Source organism: Danaus plexippus, chromosome 14 (genome assembly GCF_018135715.1).
Source record: "Danaus plexippus chromosome 14, MEX_DaPlex, whole genome shotgun sequence".
NCBI classification, from domain to species: domain Eukaryota; kingdom Metazoa; phylum Arthropoda; class Insecta; order Lepidoptera; family Nymphalidae; genus Danaus; species Danaus plexippus.
This window is the reverse complement of record NC_083546.1, coordinates 5873772-5892229: the sequence shown is the minus strand read 5'-3', so window position 1 is coordinate 5892229 and position 18458 is coordinate 5873772. Positions and strand designations below refer to the sequence as shown.

Sequence of the window (18458 nt, the reverse complement as noted above, 5' to 3'; positions counted from 1 at the left end):
TAACTCGTTTTCTTCACTTTCATTACATTAATTTTATTTGTTTCGTGTAACATAAATTCCAAGTAAATGTAGTGTTATTTCTGGTATAGAATAAATAAAAACAGACCTTATTTACATAACGTCCGCACGTACAATGTACATTTGTTTTTCAATACCGTAAAAGCAAATACGAATGATAGTAATGGTCCTAGACTAGAGCCACATCTTGTAACAAAACTTGCTAACAATATGACTATTTTCAGTCTATCTGTGTAGAGAATTTATAAGAATTTTGAATTGACTTTTCGACTCGTTAAATATTAACTAGTAAACTAGTAAAGTTTTAATAAATCATGAATTTTGAGCCTGAAAACCTCTTCTTATTAATATTGATATTTAAATAATATTCTTTTATCGTACAAATATAATTTATTTTGCAATTCCGTGTAGTGAGCTTGTCAAAGAAATAGGAAATTGTCCTGTGATTAGTCAAAGAGATTAGAGATGTCTTTGAGATCACATACCTTTCGTGTTTCGGGAAATTCCTTTCTTTTACTAAGAATCATTGATAATAGAATTAGGTAAGACGAGGTTTTTGGAACAGTTCATCTATATTTTACTTTGTTTTTATTTACATTTAACGAAATAAACATATTTATTAGAAAAGCATGCAATGGTTCCCATATAATTTGTTTTTCGTAGTACAATCTGCCATATAAAATCCATACCCAATCGTGAACACTTTCTGTTATTTTCCTCGTTAATATGTCTTTATCGGTGACTACATGATTTTCCACTTAGTTTTCCTAAATAAATTAATGGATTACTACCATAGTTATAAATTTGGTAAGATTTAATTTTATGGAGATAACTGTTACACAGTTTCTGCAAGGATAAAATTGTGTTAAATTGCATCAAAGTCCTGAGACTTTTCTCGAAATATTCAATAGTTTCAGTGTCGAAATTAATGAACTAATTTTTTGAATAGAAATATTTTGTTTTATTTGTTCTTACATCGTCTTAAATTATTATAAACATTAAGTTTTGAATTTAGTATTTCAGGGATTAAAGTTTTATTTTATTTAACTCATTCACCTTGCCTAGTTTATTACCCCTACTGTCATAATACATTGTAATTACTGGTTTAATGTACTCATACGTTTATCTTATCTCCGGACTCAGAATAATTTAATATTATGTGAACTCTAGTACTTAGACTGGTAATGTACGCGGAATATCTATAACAGTTATAAATCTGGTTAAGTTATTTATAATATAGTGTCTCAATAGATACAATATTAAATCAATATATATATCAATATAAAGGATTAACTTTGTTGATATAATCATTCAATTTAGACTTTTAAAGTTAAAAATTAAGATTTCAAACATTCAAACGTCCTTATATATATTTAATAAAAACCATTAAAAAAATTCATTATATATTTCTATTTGAATTTTGATTCAAGTATAAGTCCAACATTAAAATCATCATATGCGAACATAATTTAATGAATATCGTCATTTAATCAAAATTAAATATATGTATATTTTTATACGATTCCACTTATCTTGTTTGGATAAATAATAAACTTAAACACACACAAGGTCTAGAGCTCTAGACTGGTGAACTTCATATGCACCATATTATAATAACGATCATAAATGTTCATACGAATGCATTCAACATTTAATTTCTATAAATTTGTGACTTAAATTTTTTCATCAACCTAGCCGAGACTTACGTATTTATTTTTTGTCATTTTAGTCTAGACAACATTCTTACACGAGCGTTATGTTCGAACTGACAATTTAAAACAAAAAAATTGTATTCAAGCCTTTGTTACAACGAGATTAGTTTAAGTATGAAGATATAAACAAAAAAATGAATAGTATTTTTTTAAATCTATATAAATAAGTCAAGTCCAGTAAATACAAATTAGAAGTACGTACAAGATAAAATATAGGTATAGCTGTAGTTTTATCGAGCGCGTCATTATTATAAAACATTACAATGATCAACATCAGGGACAGAGCTGTTTAGTATCCAACATATTTAATACATGATAGTTATTAAAAAAGAATTATATAAAATGTGTAATTTATTGAACGGCGTCAAAGTGAGTGTCTTGAGGGCTGGTGCTTTGAGGTTGAATAATTCTTTCAGGAACTTCAGTGTCAGATGTCAGCATTACGTAAGTTTTGTAATAATATTCGATTTTTCATCGTGAATGTAGACCACAAACATAACAAAATAAATTTGAATAAACATTGAATATCTAAAAACAGTTCAATAAAACGAGTATCGTGTACATTCAATTCAATTCAACCGTTGTTAACATTGCTATAAATAAATAAAAATTATTTAATGTTCAGGAATTTTGTGATTGTCACGTTTTTTTAGAATATTTCGATTGTATGAGTAAAATGTGAACAATAATTTTGATGTGAGAATTTATAGAATTTTTTAATGGAATTTGATGTTTTCGTTTTAATCACAAAACTGTTATGAAATGAAATACTTGCTTGACATAGTTTGTGCTAAATTTATTTATGGGATTTCTCATAACTTGTAAGATTAAAAGATGTCGTGAGTAGATTAAAATACCTATTTTAATTCAATGCAATTTTGCCTTATTTGTAGCTAGTAAAGCCTTAGTAATGTATATTTTATTCAACGTTAAAATATTGTTATATATAAATATTATTATAAAATAAGTTATTTTTAAATTTACTTCACCACAACTACTTATTTTTAATTTTTAAGACTAATTAAAAAATTAAACTAATATTACACAGCACATGCATCATCTGATAAAGTGGTTATTACTGCTTTACCATATTTAATATCGCAGTATTATGTATTGCGACGTATATTCATAATTTTTGGATTCACTGATAAATATATGTACATGCTGCAAGTTTCAAATTAACTGAAAATTAGGAATCGTACAAGACTTTAAGTATATCAGTAGAACCATGGAGATAAAATTTGACACAGATTTAGATATTGTGAACCCGGATGTTAAAAGTGTTGTTCAATAAATTGTTTACGATTTTTAGTCTGTGGTATTTAAGGTTAAGTTATTTTTAATTCAATTTCGCTTTAATATGCAATAAATAAATATTATTAATTTTTTTTTCGCATTCTCTTATTAATCGAATGACATAATCAGAGCAATTCCTTTACGACGAGGAAAAATATTTGACGAAAATTCCATTGGTATCCACTAATTGCGTTTCATTATACGATAAAGTTTCCGTGTTCCTCTCCTTGATCCATTGAACATGACACCAACATGTGTACTTTCATAATATCATAAAGCGTTGTTGTTGAAAAGATAAGACTTACACGCAGCAAATAATATTGTAGATTTTATACATACAAATGTCTCAGTTATGTATGTATATATATATATATATGTTAAATTGAAAGCAATGAAGGACAGCAGAAACAAATTATTATTGTGCTTATACGAATTCTTTTTTGTATTTTTTTTTCATCACATATTATACTTTTATGAAAAAATACATTCATGTCTTTTAAATAAACCTAAAAATGGAAAACTTCTTACGTTTAAATGTAAAACGAATACGAAATACTCATAAAATTATGTATAAGTGAATTGTAACACTGTCCTCAATAATGACGCTATATATGATTACACTATCGCAAAGTAAATAAAATTTAAAAGAGCATTGATTGTGTTGATATTCAAGTTCAACGTCTATTTAATTAAATGCATTTCATTTACAACGATATAAGATGGGATCCCGTTTTTTCTTTATTCATTTGTTTCATTATATGGTAAAGTTTTTGTTTATACAATAGAGTGTTTTTTTATACAATTAGACAAAATTGAGCTAATTAAAGGCTCTTCTAATATTATGACTATGAATTGTATAATTATATTCATATTTATTAATCAGTTTGTTCAACACGTCCAAAACGTTCTTAGAGAAAGTAAATATTTCGCTAAAAAAGTTCTATCAGCGACCTTTTTCAATTGCATTCTATTCGAATGATAGATAGAGTTTTGTGTGTGTGATGTCCTTTGTGAATTTTCAATGTTTCGTTTCGCTGTAAAAAGAAAAATAACCGTACGTATTGGAAACGTACCATCTGAAATACATTAATAACGCGACTGTTACAAGTTTTTAAAAATTCAAAGGTATTTTTTTTTATTGAAATATTGCGTATCAGATAAAAGAAGTATAAATGTAAGTATTGTTTATGTATATGTGGGATTATAACTTGAAACGCTTAGTATTCAAGACCGTCTAAACCCTGGTAGGTACTGTTTGTATAACGAGTATATGAAATGTAAGCGAACCGGTTGCTAATATGCATCGTGCATTCTACATTACATTCTGTTTTGCTAGATAATAAATAGTAAGGATATTCGTGATTATTATTCAATACATATATTTCTATATTTTATTAAATAAATAAAGTATGAAATGACACTAGCTATAGAACAATAACTTTGACTTTATTTAAAATTATGATAAATTTATATCGGATTTCGTAAGGTTTTGCTATTAGTATTTGTTCATTTTTATATTATTTCACTATTCGTGTTACGTTCAACATTTCTGTTAGTAATCAAATTATACTAACAATAAGTATACAAAAATGATATCCATATAAATATGGTGCTTTGACACATTAATCATACAATAATTTGATGTTTTTTAAAAGAAGAAAGAACGAAAAATAAATATTAACAATCCGTGCAAACGAAGCTAGGTTTAATACATAGGGTCTTTAAGAGAAAAGTGTGTTTGTTAAAAACGTGAAGGAATTCCTAAAATACAAAAAAGCTTGAAGAGACGAGAGCAAACCTCTCAACATTCCATGGATTCATCGTGCTGGTACCGGGTCTATCGCGTTGCAGGGAGAGGAGCTTCAACAATGCCTGGGACTTGCGACTCAGGTGTAGGTTTAAGGGGCCCTTATTTAACTCGCGTTAAACGCTCACCTCTACTGTCCAAGCTCCTCTCTCTACCTAACCAAATTTGAACGAACCTACTAGGGCTGCCTTCGACGAATGTTCCAAAAATTAACGGATGTTAGTTCTGGACAGGCCCAAGTCTTTTAGTAGGTTGTAGAAACATGTTGTTGTTATACCTCTCGATCCTACTTCAACCGCATACAAATTTACAGCGAACCTATTCTTAGTAAGTTCGTTAGTGAGCTCGTCATACTCGTTGATCTTGATGGCATGGTCTTTGGGGATGTTAGTTTCCCAAGGACGCGTAAGTTCTGTTAGCACAACTTGCTTAAAATTCATAATAAAGACAAACTCTTTATTGCACTATTTTCCGTAACTATTTTTTTTATTAAAATTCTCAAAGTCTTCACTTTTTAAGTTTTATCATATATTTAACATTTTATTAAATCTTACTCATTGTTTAACGCTAATGATTTACAATATATAAATATATATGTATATAATTGCATTATACTTAATAAAATACGTCGTCGTATGAGTTCTACCTTGAATTTTACTGGAGTTGGCTAGTATGAGATTTAAAATAGTATCTTTTGTTTGTGACAATAATTTAAATGTACAATATTTAGTTATATTATCAACACTGATAGCCGCTCTCATTACGCACGTTTATCGTTGACGAGCAGACGGCCGGGTATTGGAATGTCGGTATAAATTATTTAAATTCACCAGAAAAAATATTTTAATTATTAGTGAAAAATGTTGAGGTGTAACATTTTCTCTAAACGTCTGGGTGCCAGGTTTTATACGGTTGTGGGCTCTGATTCTCTTCCTGGTGGGAAAGTCAATTGGGGTCATGAGGTGAGCAAAGTTTTAATAACTGATTTCTATAAACAGTATACAAATATACTTTTGATTTTATTAATTTAAAGAAGACATTTGATTGTATCAGATAAAAGAACAATCTGCAATTGTTTTATTTTTATTTCGTGCCTACTTGGAGTCATTGGGTCATTGGATTATTGTATCATATCACTTATAAACTTTGGTGATATTGTCAGAACGTAATACTGGAATTAGGATTTTATTGAATAAAATTTAACAGTTTTAGATCTTATGTTTTAGAACTTTTTCTAATTTAAAATCCAAATCCTTTTTTTGGACTATTAATACAATAATATACTTCAAGTTTTTTGTATTTTATGAACCCATTCACGCTCTCAAAAACAAAATAAACTTCTCACTTATATCCCTATTTATTAAGACTAATTCCGTTTGAAGCGGTAGTTTATACATTGTTTATTTTTCCTCTTATCTATTAAAACAAAATAAAAAAATATAGATATATAGATATATAGATATATAGAAAGGTCAAAAGATAACAATATAACCTTTGTTGGAACCTTTTGTTGGAATTAACAGTAATTAAATTCTTATTCAGAGTAAGCATTAATGATATCATTTTTAGTATCTGCTCTTATTTTTACAAATTATTTCACAAATTCGAAATTGACACAGAAAATATGTCAGCAAACAAGCAAAATATTTATTATTTAACAAGCAAAATATATGAGCCAGGGTTGCCATAGCTTAAAAAAAGTCGCTATATTTCATGAAAGTTATACATAAGTTGAATTTGAATAATTGACTACGCTGGCTAGCAGCTGCTCATCATATAAAAAACGAATCTTTATTTATGTTATTTCTTTTTTATAATTTTAAGATATAATAAAAAGGTTCTTGTTTCCACTGATGGTGTGGTGGTTTCCATTCTTGACATTATCTTTCAAGGATTCTTTTCAAACGAATTTTTATTTTAAGGCCAATTGTTTGTTCATATATTTAAGTGTAACTAATTTTTATACCTGATTTTATACCTAATTAGAAAATTTTATCTTTGATTATAAAGTAAAAAAATATTTTCTGGTACAACGTCACTTCGTGTATTCTGTAACTTTGACTGATTTAGTTTTTCTATATTCGATATTTCGTTACAATTTAATTTTTGAACAACTTTAATTATTTTCGGTAAACATTTCACTTTTAAAATTGGAATTTGAAATGGAAATTTGGGATCGAAATTAAAATGTATATTAGTATAGCAATGATTTATTTGTGTCTATTTGAATTCTACAAACGTTTCTGATATTTACGCCAAAATAAAAGATGATAATGATCTTGCAAAAGATAGCAAATGTTGTGATATCTTTTAAGGACTAACAAACAAACACACACGTATATTATTAACATTAATTTATGATGTAATAAAAACAAATAGTCGTTTTTAAACAGTTAGTGTTTTTACATGATTATTCTGTTTGTCTTGATATTACGGAAAATCTACTGTCACGCATATATTTAAAAATAAAGATATATGGAGGATTTGTGTGATGAAAGAATAAATAAAAAACTATTTAAAAGAAAACGAAAAGGTGTTTTAGACGGTGAAGTTTCTGGATAACATTTTTTATGTTCGTTTTTGTTTGTGGATCGAATAAATAAAAGATAACTGGACCAAACCACAAAAATACGTTTTTTTATAAAGTAGGAAGTTTTAAAATTAAAACTACGTTATGGACATTAAAGGAATGGCAGAATTATTTAATATTAGAGATATACTTTTTATTATATAACGTTAAGATTTGAAGAAGTGTCCATTTAATGAGATTAGTGGAGTTTGATTTGCATTAACATATCCGTCTTTTTTAACTCGCATGGTTTTATATATTATATTACAGATTATATGTAATAACAATAAAATTGTTTGTGATGTATGTTTGTCACTTCTTTAGTTGACAATACCTTTTTTTTTTCGGATTTAGTAAGCGAATTTTTATTATTTTAAAATCTAGATAATCCCGACGTTTCGGTTACTTTTTAGCAACATGATTACGGGCAGACGAGATGTGAATCACGGTTGCTGTAAAGTAACCGAATCGTCGGGACTATGTAGTTTTTAAAATAATAAATAATTCTTGTAGTAAATCCGAAAAAACAATAGTTTTATTTTAATGACTCGCGACAATCTTAGATCTTGTTACTTGAAAATACTTCCTTAAATACAGTAAGGATAAATTAGAATCATTATAATTGTTTAAGATTAATAATTTAACCCGACAGATCTTGGGTACAATCTTCCGAATGATAAATCATAAAGGGCCCTTCAATTTGTCATACAGATGTTATGACCGTGGAACATTAATAGATAAAAACGATAACTAGCCGGTGTTCATTCTGTAGGAAATGAAATAAAAAATATCTCCAGTCATTTTTGTATATTAAAACTTAGGCCTTAATTTATATTTAATTTTGTATATTAAAACTTAGGCTTTAGTTTTCGAGAAATTGAGTTTTATCTACAATATTGTCGCATATAATTTAAATATAAATTAAAATGAAATTTTGTGTTTAGCGAGTTTAGACCTATATGGACCTATTTTGATTTTTGATTTCTTTTGTAGACAGTAGAGCATCTCTGTTATTCAATAGTAAATTTTAAATACAAGTGTGGTTGTTTATAACAGTATCATTATTATTCATAATGGCAGCATTTGAAATGGTTAAATTCAAATGTCAATATAATTTCAACAATAGTAAATTGAACACATGTTAGTTGCAAGTACAGAAGGTTGCGGTCAGATGACAAGGTCCAATTGCATTAACTATGCACGCGTGGCCAGCGTGTTTCTGCTAAATATAACCATGGCAGTATAGCGTTTGTATCTACAACTATAAAACTAATATCAATTACAACAGGAAAACGTTTCATAGTAGCTAGTGTAATGAAATGGAATCAATAGTTTTGTCCTTGGATAAAAAAATTAGTAGATTTCGACTTAATGCTATCCTGGTTTCTGTACTTGCAATAAGTGTATTTAAAATTATACGAATATTAATTAAACTATAAAAAATATATGCTTGGATAATGAGGAAGATTGTTTCAAATGAGACTAAAATTTGTCACGTCGAAAATAAAATTATAAATAACGAAAAAATTCATTAGGAGGCAGTAAATTTTTGCTGAAAAGCTTTGAGAATAACAAATATTTAAAATTATTCAAATATTAGAATTCATTAGAAGTAAGGAAGATAAATTTAATTATGTAAAAAATAAGGAGGGTTCCTTATCCTTAAAACAATCTTGATAATTCTTTTGAATGATCCAGGTCAGGAAAGGATTAAATGAAAAATGTGATATTTAAAATATAATAATATTAAAATTAAGAAGGGATATTTCAAGGACTTAATAAGATTACTGAGAAATTGTTTAACTGATTTATAAAAAAAAACTGTTTTTTGTAAATCCCTGCCTTAATAAATTCATATCATACAATAACATTTATTTAAAATGGGTAGAGTAAATTTAGGTTGGTGCTATAAAATTAAATATTAAGTTCAAGAAATTCTGCTGTAGTGTTTCATATAGTTTGTCCTATGCCCCTATAAAAATGTTAGAAACTTGCTCTGAAATATGTCTCCGAAACGACTATCGTATATTCTGTTGAGTATGTGTTAAGACTTAAGAACTTTAACCACATTACAGCCGTTAAAACTTAGTCATGGCGACAAAACTTTTACAAGTGACAAAGTTATAGAACTTTCCCAAATCAGCTTTTGACTTGAATATTTTCCTATACTGTTTTAGTGCAACATGTATAAAGTTTGAGATCTTTTATTCTGTCTTTATTTCTAGTAATGTTCTTTGAAACTACAAGTATCACTTCTTCAATACTTCCTCTGATTGCTTATCAAAGCAGACGTTTTACCCTCCAAGATCATTTTTCATTGTTAGGGCTCTTATCGGTATTCTTCAAGTAGAATTTTGTTTTGATATTATGACACGTCTATAAAAAGCTTTCAATATCTTGAGATGACGACATTATATTACTGTGTGTAGGAATATTTGTATAGAGTTGGATAAAAACACTTTCAGTTATTTTATGAAAGTGACCATAAATGGAATGTAACTCATCGTAAGCGATGTTTGTGTCTACACAAAAACAAGTCTCTTGTGACTTTTGCAATATGAGATTATTTATACTGTATAAATTTGTCCACAAAGTGCAATAATAAATCCATTTTAATAGAAATTTTATATATATGTAAGTAAACTTTGCTAAACTCTGTAAACTGTAGATTAATTAGATGTAAAATAAAAGTAAGTAAGTATTACTTACTTAAGACATTCATATTAATAAATTACCGTTCAATATAATATGTACTTCATTAAGGGTTTTAAAATAGAAGTTAAACACCTCTAGCTCTCAGACAGAAGCAAAACTTTCTAGTTCATGGTTTTAAAAATCTGTGTCTACATGTGTATCCATCAAGATTTAAAGCGTAAATTACAAATTTAAAGTTTAAAAATGCTTTTGAATTTGTGGAAGGAAAAGTAGCGAAAAAATATACATATTTTTGCATACTTTACTAAAACAACGCACACAGTGCCAACATACTTCACGAACAATATGTCATTTATTTAAAAGGCTACTAAAAGGAGAATTAGAATTTTGTTGTCTGTTTTGCGACGTTTATAAATGTATTGTCAAATATCATGCTTTACGAATATGTCATATAATAAAATCTTTATTGTGAAATTTAGAGGATGTTTTCCTTGTAGAATGTTTGTAACGCTTGCCGTGTCTTGATTTTATATCGTTCTTTGTTCGCTTGAGAGATAAAATCAAAGATATATTTTGTTTTCATAAAGTTTTAGTAAACGTTTAGTTTATTATAACGTGTAAAGGACGGTACCAGAACATATATTTAGGATGGCCTGTTTTCATAAAGAGGGTTTTCGAGAAACTTATTTAGTTTAATCTTACATCAGAATGAAAAAAAGTATTTATAATAGTGTATGTCTGTCTGTTACACAGATTGTTATTCTAATTTAATTTTAAGATAGTGAAATCTAATAAGATAAATATATTTCTGTGTTGAATATATAGATTAATTTGTATCCTTTAAAATTAGGGTCTATTTTTAAAGACGCGAAGAACGCCGCGGTTAATATGTGTTATTATATGTTTTGCTTAATAACCCTGTCTAGTGAAAGGTAATGCGAATAATGGAAGCTGTATTTCATGAATTTCCAGTAATAAAAATATGTAATCCCTTGAAACGTTTTTCCAACCTGTCTCCGTTCTGACGGGTACTAGTAAACACGTGTTCGAAGTGAAATGTCGAGTCTCTTTTTTACAGACCTATAAAGAGAAATGGCATTATTTTTATAAAAGGTGCCCAGTAAAAAGTGTACCATAGGAAATGAGGCGTCGTATTAGGTAATCACAAGAACCGACACATAAAATTGTTACAAAATGTACATTTTCGAATCCTGAATGTGGAGGCAGCACAATAAATGATAATGACGCAACGTTCTTGAAATATTCTCTGAATTATTTGTAAATTTTATTCTGTTTCGAGATAATATTTAGTGGTTTTTATATTAGTTTGAAAAGTTGATAATTGTAATGTATATTTAAAAGAGATGTTGGACTACGAAAAAGGTATATTTAATAATGTATGTTTTGATAGCTCTCTATCTAATAAAAGACTTGTTTAAGTAGCGGTTAAATTGAAAATTTGTTTAAAATTAATTCATTGTTAGATAATTGTTTAAGTTGCCCTTTCGCTTGTGATATGTTAATATTTAATATTATTCTTCATAGATTAATTTTGAATATTAATATCTAAAATATTGTCTCATCTGTATTTAATGAACAATACAAGACCACAATATATAGGATGATTTTGGAATAATATTGCAATATTATAAAACTGTAAAAATATTACAATTAATTTCTTGATTTTGGGCTCACTTTTGTTTAGTACACTACTGATGGCATTTTTTTCATGAAGTGTTGTTCTAAAATTTACGTAGGATACAGATATTCGTTCCTAGAAAAAAACTTTACTTAAATAGTGCGAATATACTGACAGCATATAGTATTTTTATTTCAGGCGAGTAAGGACGTTATCATTACTTAATGAAAAAAAACTCCACGGAATTCTTTTTCAGGGCCATAATGTAGATAAGCGGAATATAGCTAGCCTGGATAGAAAGAAACAAACATTTTCTGATAGATCGCAACTGAAGTACGCCAGAAGATTAGTGGTCAAACTAGGAAGTGCTGTGATCACGAGGGAGGATGGCAATGGACTCGCTCTAGGAAGATTAGCATCTATTGTTGAACAGGTAAGGAAATATAATATCTGGCGACTGTTCTGGTAGTTTTGGGAATAGCATTTAATGCTCAACAATAGCGCTCTCATCAAAACCTATTTCCTCCGGGTAGCTTTCATTGTAGGGAAGTTATTTTGCTTTTACATCATTAGTATGATTTTGAATTTTTTTTGTTTGTGTTACCACCTTCAAAATTAATCTTAAGTTCATGATATTTTACAAATTACTTAAATTTTATTACATATATTTATTTATGAAAGTAATTTTCTTAAATTAACTCCTTTCTATAGGTAGCAGAATGTCATCATGAAGGAAGAGAATGTATTATGGTAACGAGTGGTGCCGTGGCATTTGGTAGGCAGAAGTTGACTCAGGAGTTGCTCATGTCTCTATCTATGAGGGAAACTCTTTCACCCAGCGATCACACCAGAGAGGTGAATGTTCAATTCTATAAAGAAAATATCTTGAGATATATAATGATATTTTAATTATAGCTATTTTTATTACGTTACGTAGTTTGTCTAACCTTTTAAAAAAGTGTTTAAATCATCTTGATGAATAATGAATACCAGATAAATTATCCTGTATATTTATTAAATCCAGAAATGTAAACCTTAAAAACCTAATCACAAAATAAGTGGTCTTTATAAAAACCAGCTTAAAGAGATAAATTAAATTCCATCCCTGTCCTTGGTAGCTTTATTGAAATTCCTAATTGGTAGGAACAAAATTGGTCTGGCCGTAAATTCTTCGATGTTATGTTAAATCATATGTTGTTGTTATATTTTATGACTTGTTATTACAGGACGCGGGCAGTATTTTGGACCCTCGGGCTGCAGCCGCAGTTGGTCAGTCGGAGCTGATGTCCATGTATGATGTTATGTTTTCACAATATAACGTGAAAATTGCTCAGGTATTTTTAAAGATTAAATTCTTATGTTCAAAGTTTAGTCTTAGAAGTTTTCGTAATATATAAAATGAGTCAGATATAAGATTATATTAATGAGTAAAAGAATGAGAGAAAGTGATACGAATTATAAAAATTAAGAAAATGTGTTTCTTACGAATAATATTAAAATATATATGTTTACATTTTAATGAAGACAATGTTTAGAATTTCTGGTTTATTTGTAAAAAACTTCCGACCGTTTGAAACACTGGCTTCCTGAATTCTTGCAATGTTAGCAGCTGCCACCGCATCCTCGTAAATTATACATTTGGCGATGGAAACTATTTTAATATCACTCGCTAAGTGAAACATTGTTTCTGGGGCTCCCGTTTCTTTAATAAACATTTCTTAGACGTGACGGAATGAAATAAATGTGTAACAAAATGTAAGCAATTTCACTTTACCAAGTAAAAAAGTTGTTAAAACTTGGTGAGGTTTTCCAAAAGCAATTTATCTTCGTGTTTTTCAAACACCTCGGGTAAAGGCTCCATAAATTTTTTACAGACTTTTTAATACCATTTATATTCATATAAAAATCTCTTTTTATATGAACGTATTAAAGTAAAAGTTGAATATTTTAAAATAAATTCACATAGAAACACTATACATGAAAATAAAAATTGTATCGCTAGAGTAAAATATGTTATGTTTTTATACGCCTTTACGCTTGCTTAGACATAATACTTAGAACGGAAATCTGACTTAGGAGTTAAGAAAAATATATCTATATAATTTGCTAACGTATGACATAGATAAAAATATATACTTCTAAGATTTATTATTTCTCGTTCATACACTTTAAATTTTTAATATACTGCATGAAATATAAATCTAAAATTGTTACATATTTCAGGTGCTTGTTACAAAACCCGATTTCTACAACGAGGAAACAAGAAAAAACTTGTTTACCACTCTCTCAGAGTTGATATCTCTAAATATAGTACCTATTGTGAATACCAATGACGCCGTTAGTCCGCCGATGTATATTCATGATGATACCGTTGTCCCTGGGACTGGAAAAAAGGTATTCACAATGAAAATATAAAATAGCTTTTACGCTTTATGAAAAGTGTATCTATATATACTCTTGGATCCTTTTTAGTTATTCACATTATTAAAATCTGCCTTTACAATTGTGCCACAATTATTTTTTGTTAAATAGTAACGTCTTTTTATAAATTCCTACATAAAAGTATGATATAACCGTAACATAAATTAAAATATAAAGCAAGATCTCAAGTACTAGTTTAATAGTTTCATAGAAGATCAAATTTTATTACTATAACTGTATGCTTTCATGCGCTGTAAGCCAATTTCGTTAAAAGTGTAGAATAAATTTGCTTGTACACTATGTAGCTGTTTATGTTTCAAGTTTATGTTTTTTTTTGTTTTAAGTGTTTGTGAGTATTATACAGTTACTTTAACAGCGATCTAAATAATTGTTTTAAGGGAATTGGAATAAAAGACAACGATAGTCTTTCTGCTTTATTGGCCGCTGAAGTTCAATCGGACCTTCTTATTATGATGTCAGATGTGGATGGTATTTATAACAAGCCGCCCTGGGAAGATGGTGCTCGAATGATGCATACTTATACATCAGCTGAAAAAGTACAGTTTGGACAAAAGTCGAAAGTAAGGACACTTATGGAACTATAATACTAGCAAAAAATATAAACTATAAAAATTATGATATATATCTGTGGTTTTTGTTAGGTGGGGACAGGAGGTATGGATTCAAAGGTGAATGCTGCTACTTGGGCCATGGCAAGAGGGGTCAGTGTCGTTATTTGTAACGGCATGCAGGAAAAGGCTATTAAAACAATCATAAGTGGACGTAAGGTTGGAACGTTCTTCACTGATACCCCAAGCGTGTCAACCGCGTCAGTTGATGTGATGGCTGAAAATGGTAAATAGAAATTATTTTAATATTTTCATATAAGATAATATTTTTAAAATATTAATAAAATAAACTTTAATGGAACTGCTATAATATAAATTTCAATTAATAAGAACATTTATAATTTTATATTTAATTTAACAGCTCGCACAGGCAGCAGGGTGTTGCAAAAATTATCTCCAGCTGAAAGAGCGGCTGCTATTCATTCTTTAGCAGATTTGTTACTAGATAAAAAAGACAAAATATTGGAAGCGAATGCGAAAGACTTGGAGGAAGCTACAAAAACTGGACTAGAGAAACCACTCTTAAATAGGTTATCACTTAGTCCAGGAAAACTGAAGACATTATCAATTGGTTTAAAACAAATTGCAGATTCAAGCTATGATAATGTCGGGAGGGTATTGAGAAAGACCAAACTTGCTGAAAATTTATTATTAAAACAAGTAACAGTTCCTATTGGCGTCTTACTTGTTATATTTGAATCAAGACCTGATTCACTGCCTCAAGTTGCTGCATTAGCAATGGCGTCTGGTAACGGACTCTTACTAAAAGGTGGGAAAGAGGCAGCTTACTCAAATAGAGCATTGATGGAAATCGTTAAAGAGTCTCTTCAGCCATTTGGCGCGTCAGATGCCGTTTCATTGGTTTCAACTAGAGATGAAATAAGTGATTTACTAGCGATGGAAAAGCATATTGATTTGATTATTCCTCGTGGTTCTTCTGAACTAGTTAGAAATATTCAAAAGCAGTCACAACATATTCCTGTATTGGGTCACGCTGAAGGAATTTGTCATGTATATTTAGACAAAGATGCCGATCCAAGCAAGGCGTTGAAGATAGTCCGCGACGCTAAATGTGATTATCCTGCAGCATGTAATGCTATGGAGACTTTGCTTATCCATGAGGATCATTTGTCAGGGACATTATTCCAGGATATATGTAATATGTTGAAACAGGAAGGTGTAAAAATACACGCTGGTCCAAAGCTTGCTAGTCAATTAACCTTCGGACCACCTCCTGCTAGAACAATGAAATATGAGTATGGTGATTTAGAATGCTCTATAGAAGTCGTCAAGGATTTGGATGAAGCAATTGATCACATTCATAAGTTTGGAAGCTCTCACACTGACGTCATCGTTACGGAGAATGGTAGATGTTACATATGTTATTAATTTGTAGAACCGGAAAATCCATAATTTAATAGTATCCGTGTAATTTTATGTATATATTTGCATCTATCTAGTGACTTTTTTTTCAGATCACACAGCTAGGGATTTCCTTAATACAGTTGACAGTGCTTGTGTTTTCCACAATGTTTCATCACGATTTGCTGACGGATTTAGATTTGGTCTTGGTGCTGAAGTTGGCATTTCTACAGCAAGAATACATGCAAGAGGTATTGCGTCGTAACATTTTCCCGTTTTTCTATTCAGTATAGTATTTGGCTTTTTGTGTAAATATATATTTTTTCATATATAGGTCCAGTAGGTGTTGAGGGTTTGTTAACCACTAAATGGATCCTCGAAGGCACTGACCATACAGCCGCTGAATTCAATGAAGGAAAGCGAAATTGGCTTCATGAAAAATTACCCATCAATTGACTTTTAAGGAAAATTAATCATTTTTATAAAAAAATGCTAAGCGGCAGAATAAATGTTAAATAGAACAATGTTAATGTTACATTTTTTTACAAAGAAATCATTATATTGTAAAATGTAAAATAAATATGACTATATTCTTATTTTATGTTTTATATATTTGTTAGGATCGTGAAATATACTTAAATTTAAACGACGTTTAATGTGTGAATTTTTATTTATCTGACAACAAAAAATTTCAACAAATTTAATAAAATTTGATAAAAATATTTAAATGTATCAAATGATTCTGAATTAAAAAATCAACTTTGATATATATGAATCTTTTAATTTAATCTTCTTCCTTCTACGCGTTGAAAGTGGAACGAGACGTATAACAGCTAAATCTCTATACAAACTAAGAAAAGATTTGGGCCTGGCCAGAACTAACATCAATTCTTTCTTAGAACATACTTCGAATGCAACCCTAGAAGGTTCGTTTCAAATTTGCTTACGTAGAGAGAGGAACGTAGACGATGAAGGTGAGCGTTCAAGGCGTGTTAGGAGCCCCTTAAATCTACACCTGGGTCGCAAATCCCAGGCACTGTTGAAGCTCCTTTCCCTACAAAGCGATGAACCCGGCAACCACACGGTGAATCCATGGATGCTGAGATGTTTCGTCTCATACTTAATCCATGGAATGGTTGAACTTGTTTTCATATGCCTAATTTTGCAAAATAAGCCTAAAATTCAATCATATTCCCGGTTCGGAAATATTTCATAACTTAATGTGATGGAACGTTAAAGAGTTAACCCCAGAGAGTTTCAAATTTATGCTCCTATTCGAAAGATACTTTAGAGACGAATATGGAAATTATAAGAGTCTTAAGTTACGTATTCTGAAACGAGCCAATTTAAAAATTGTATGATTTTCCTATTTAATCATATTACCTTTCTTGATTAAGGTTATATTAATTTTTGTTTTAAATAAAAATATAATCTATAGAGTTAGAAGTTGTTATTCTATATAATTAATAAGGAATTGAAACTTTTTCTCTTTCAAAGACCGTAAAATAATTCAAGTACATATATTTTTATGGACCATCAACATAACAGGAAGTAGAATGGAAAATCTGACACTGTCGTAATCATTAAAGTGATCAAAGTGATAGAAAGCGCTATTATTTCCAAAAGAGAAAATACATGTAGAAATGGTTTGTTCAAAACAACAGTTCTCTCGACAATAACGTTTCTAGATAGTTATGTATGTAGTATAATATTAGGTTGGAGTCGAGATTTATTATTTAAAATTTGTAAGAAACAAATAAATAATCTACTCTATTGTTTTTGAAGATTATAAAGCTTGAAATGAAATAAAATATTTTATAACTTAAAATCTTTTTAATAAACATTACTTGTAAATAAATAGGTTATCCTTGTTAGAAGTAGTTGATAAAATGTCACAATAACGATTTAGATCACAAGTATTTATTTAAGTATTTTTCTAAAACATTATCTAATATAAAATTATTCAGTTTCTATTATACAATATAAAAGGTTATTTACCAAAGATTTGAAAGTTTTATGTCGTAATCCTCTTTCTACATACAATACCATTACAATTTTAATGATATTAACGTTTTTGAGCTAACACGGGTGTGACAGCTCTTGCGATAAAATAAATTGTACTGGCCAAATTGACCGCGACAGATATAACCTGAGATAATGGAGTGGACGTCATTGATATTGAAATGAAGCTTACAATAACTATTGAAATATGTTTCATTGCCCTCTAGACAGATAATGACATTAATAGTCGTATTTGAAATAAGAACTTTAATGTTTATTTTAGAACAATCCAGAAAAAACTAATATACAACTGAAGTTTGCTCCTGATGACTTAAGACGTTGATACTAA

The 18458-nt window shown here is 29.1% G+C and overlaps 1 protein-coding gene across 2 annotated transcripts; it reads left to right on the top strand.

Moving 5' to 3' along the window:
- The first annotated feature begins 1976 nt into the window (after positions 1–1976).
- LOC133319150 (delta-1-pyrroline-5-carboxylate synthase-like) lies at positions 1977–16877 on the top strand. 2 transcript variants are annotated; one of them, XM_061522513.1, is made up of 10 exons: positions 1977–2174; positions 11953–12129; positions 12408–12551; positions 12923–13030; positions 13920–14090; positions 14516–14698; positions 14780–14972; positions 15108–16112; positions 16222–16359; positions 16443–16877. In XM_061522513.1, the coding sequence occupies exons 1-10, from the start codon at positions 2043–2045 to the stop codon at positions 16562–16564; spliced, it is 2373 nt and encodes a 790-aa protein (XP_061378497.1). In that variant the 5' UTR covers positions 1977–2042; the 3' UTR covers positions 16565–16877. The 2 variants fall into 2 exon arrangements, with proteins under 2 accessions (XP_061378497.1, XP_061378498.1); XM_061522514.1 differs by lacking the exon at positions 1977–2174 and adding an exon at positions 5637–5795.
- The last annotated feature ends 1581 nt before the right edge of the window (positions 16878–18458 follow it).

What these genes read in the sequence shown, in the direction of transcription:
- LOC133319150 (XM_061522513.1), top strand. Translation starts at nt 2,043, where the DNA reads ATGATAGTTATTAAAAAAGAATTATATAAAATGTGTAATTTATTGAAC. An exon ending in GTGTCAGATGTCAGCATTAC is followed by an intron (nt 2,175 to 11,952) that starts GTAAGTTTTGTA and finishes ATTCTTTTTCAG; the next exon opens with GGCCATAATGTAGATAAGCG. An exon ending in TCCCTGGGACTGGAAAAAAG is followed by an intron (nt 14,091 to 14,515) that starts GTATTCACAATG and finishes AATTGTTTTAAG; the next exon opens with GGAATTGGAATAAAAGACAA.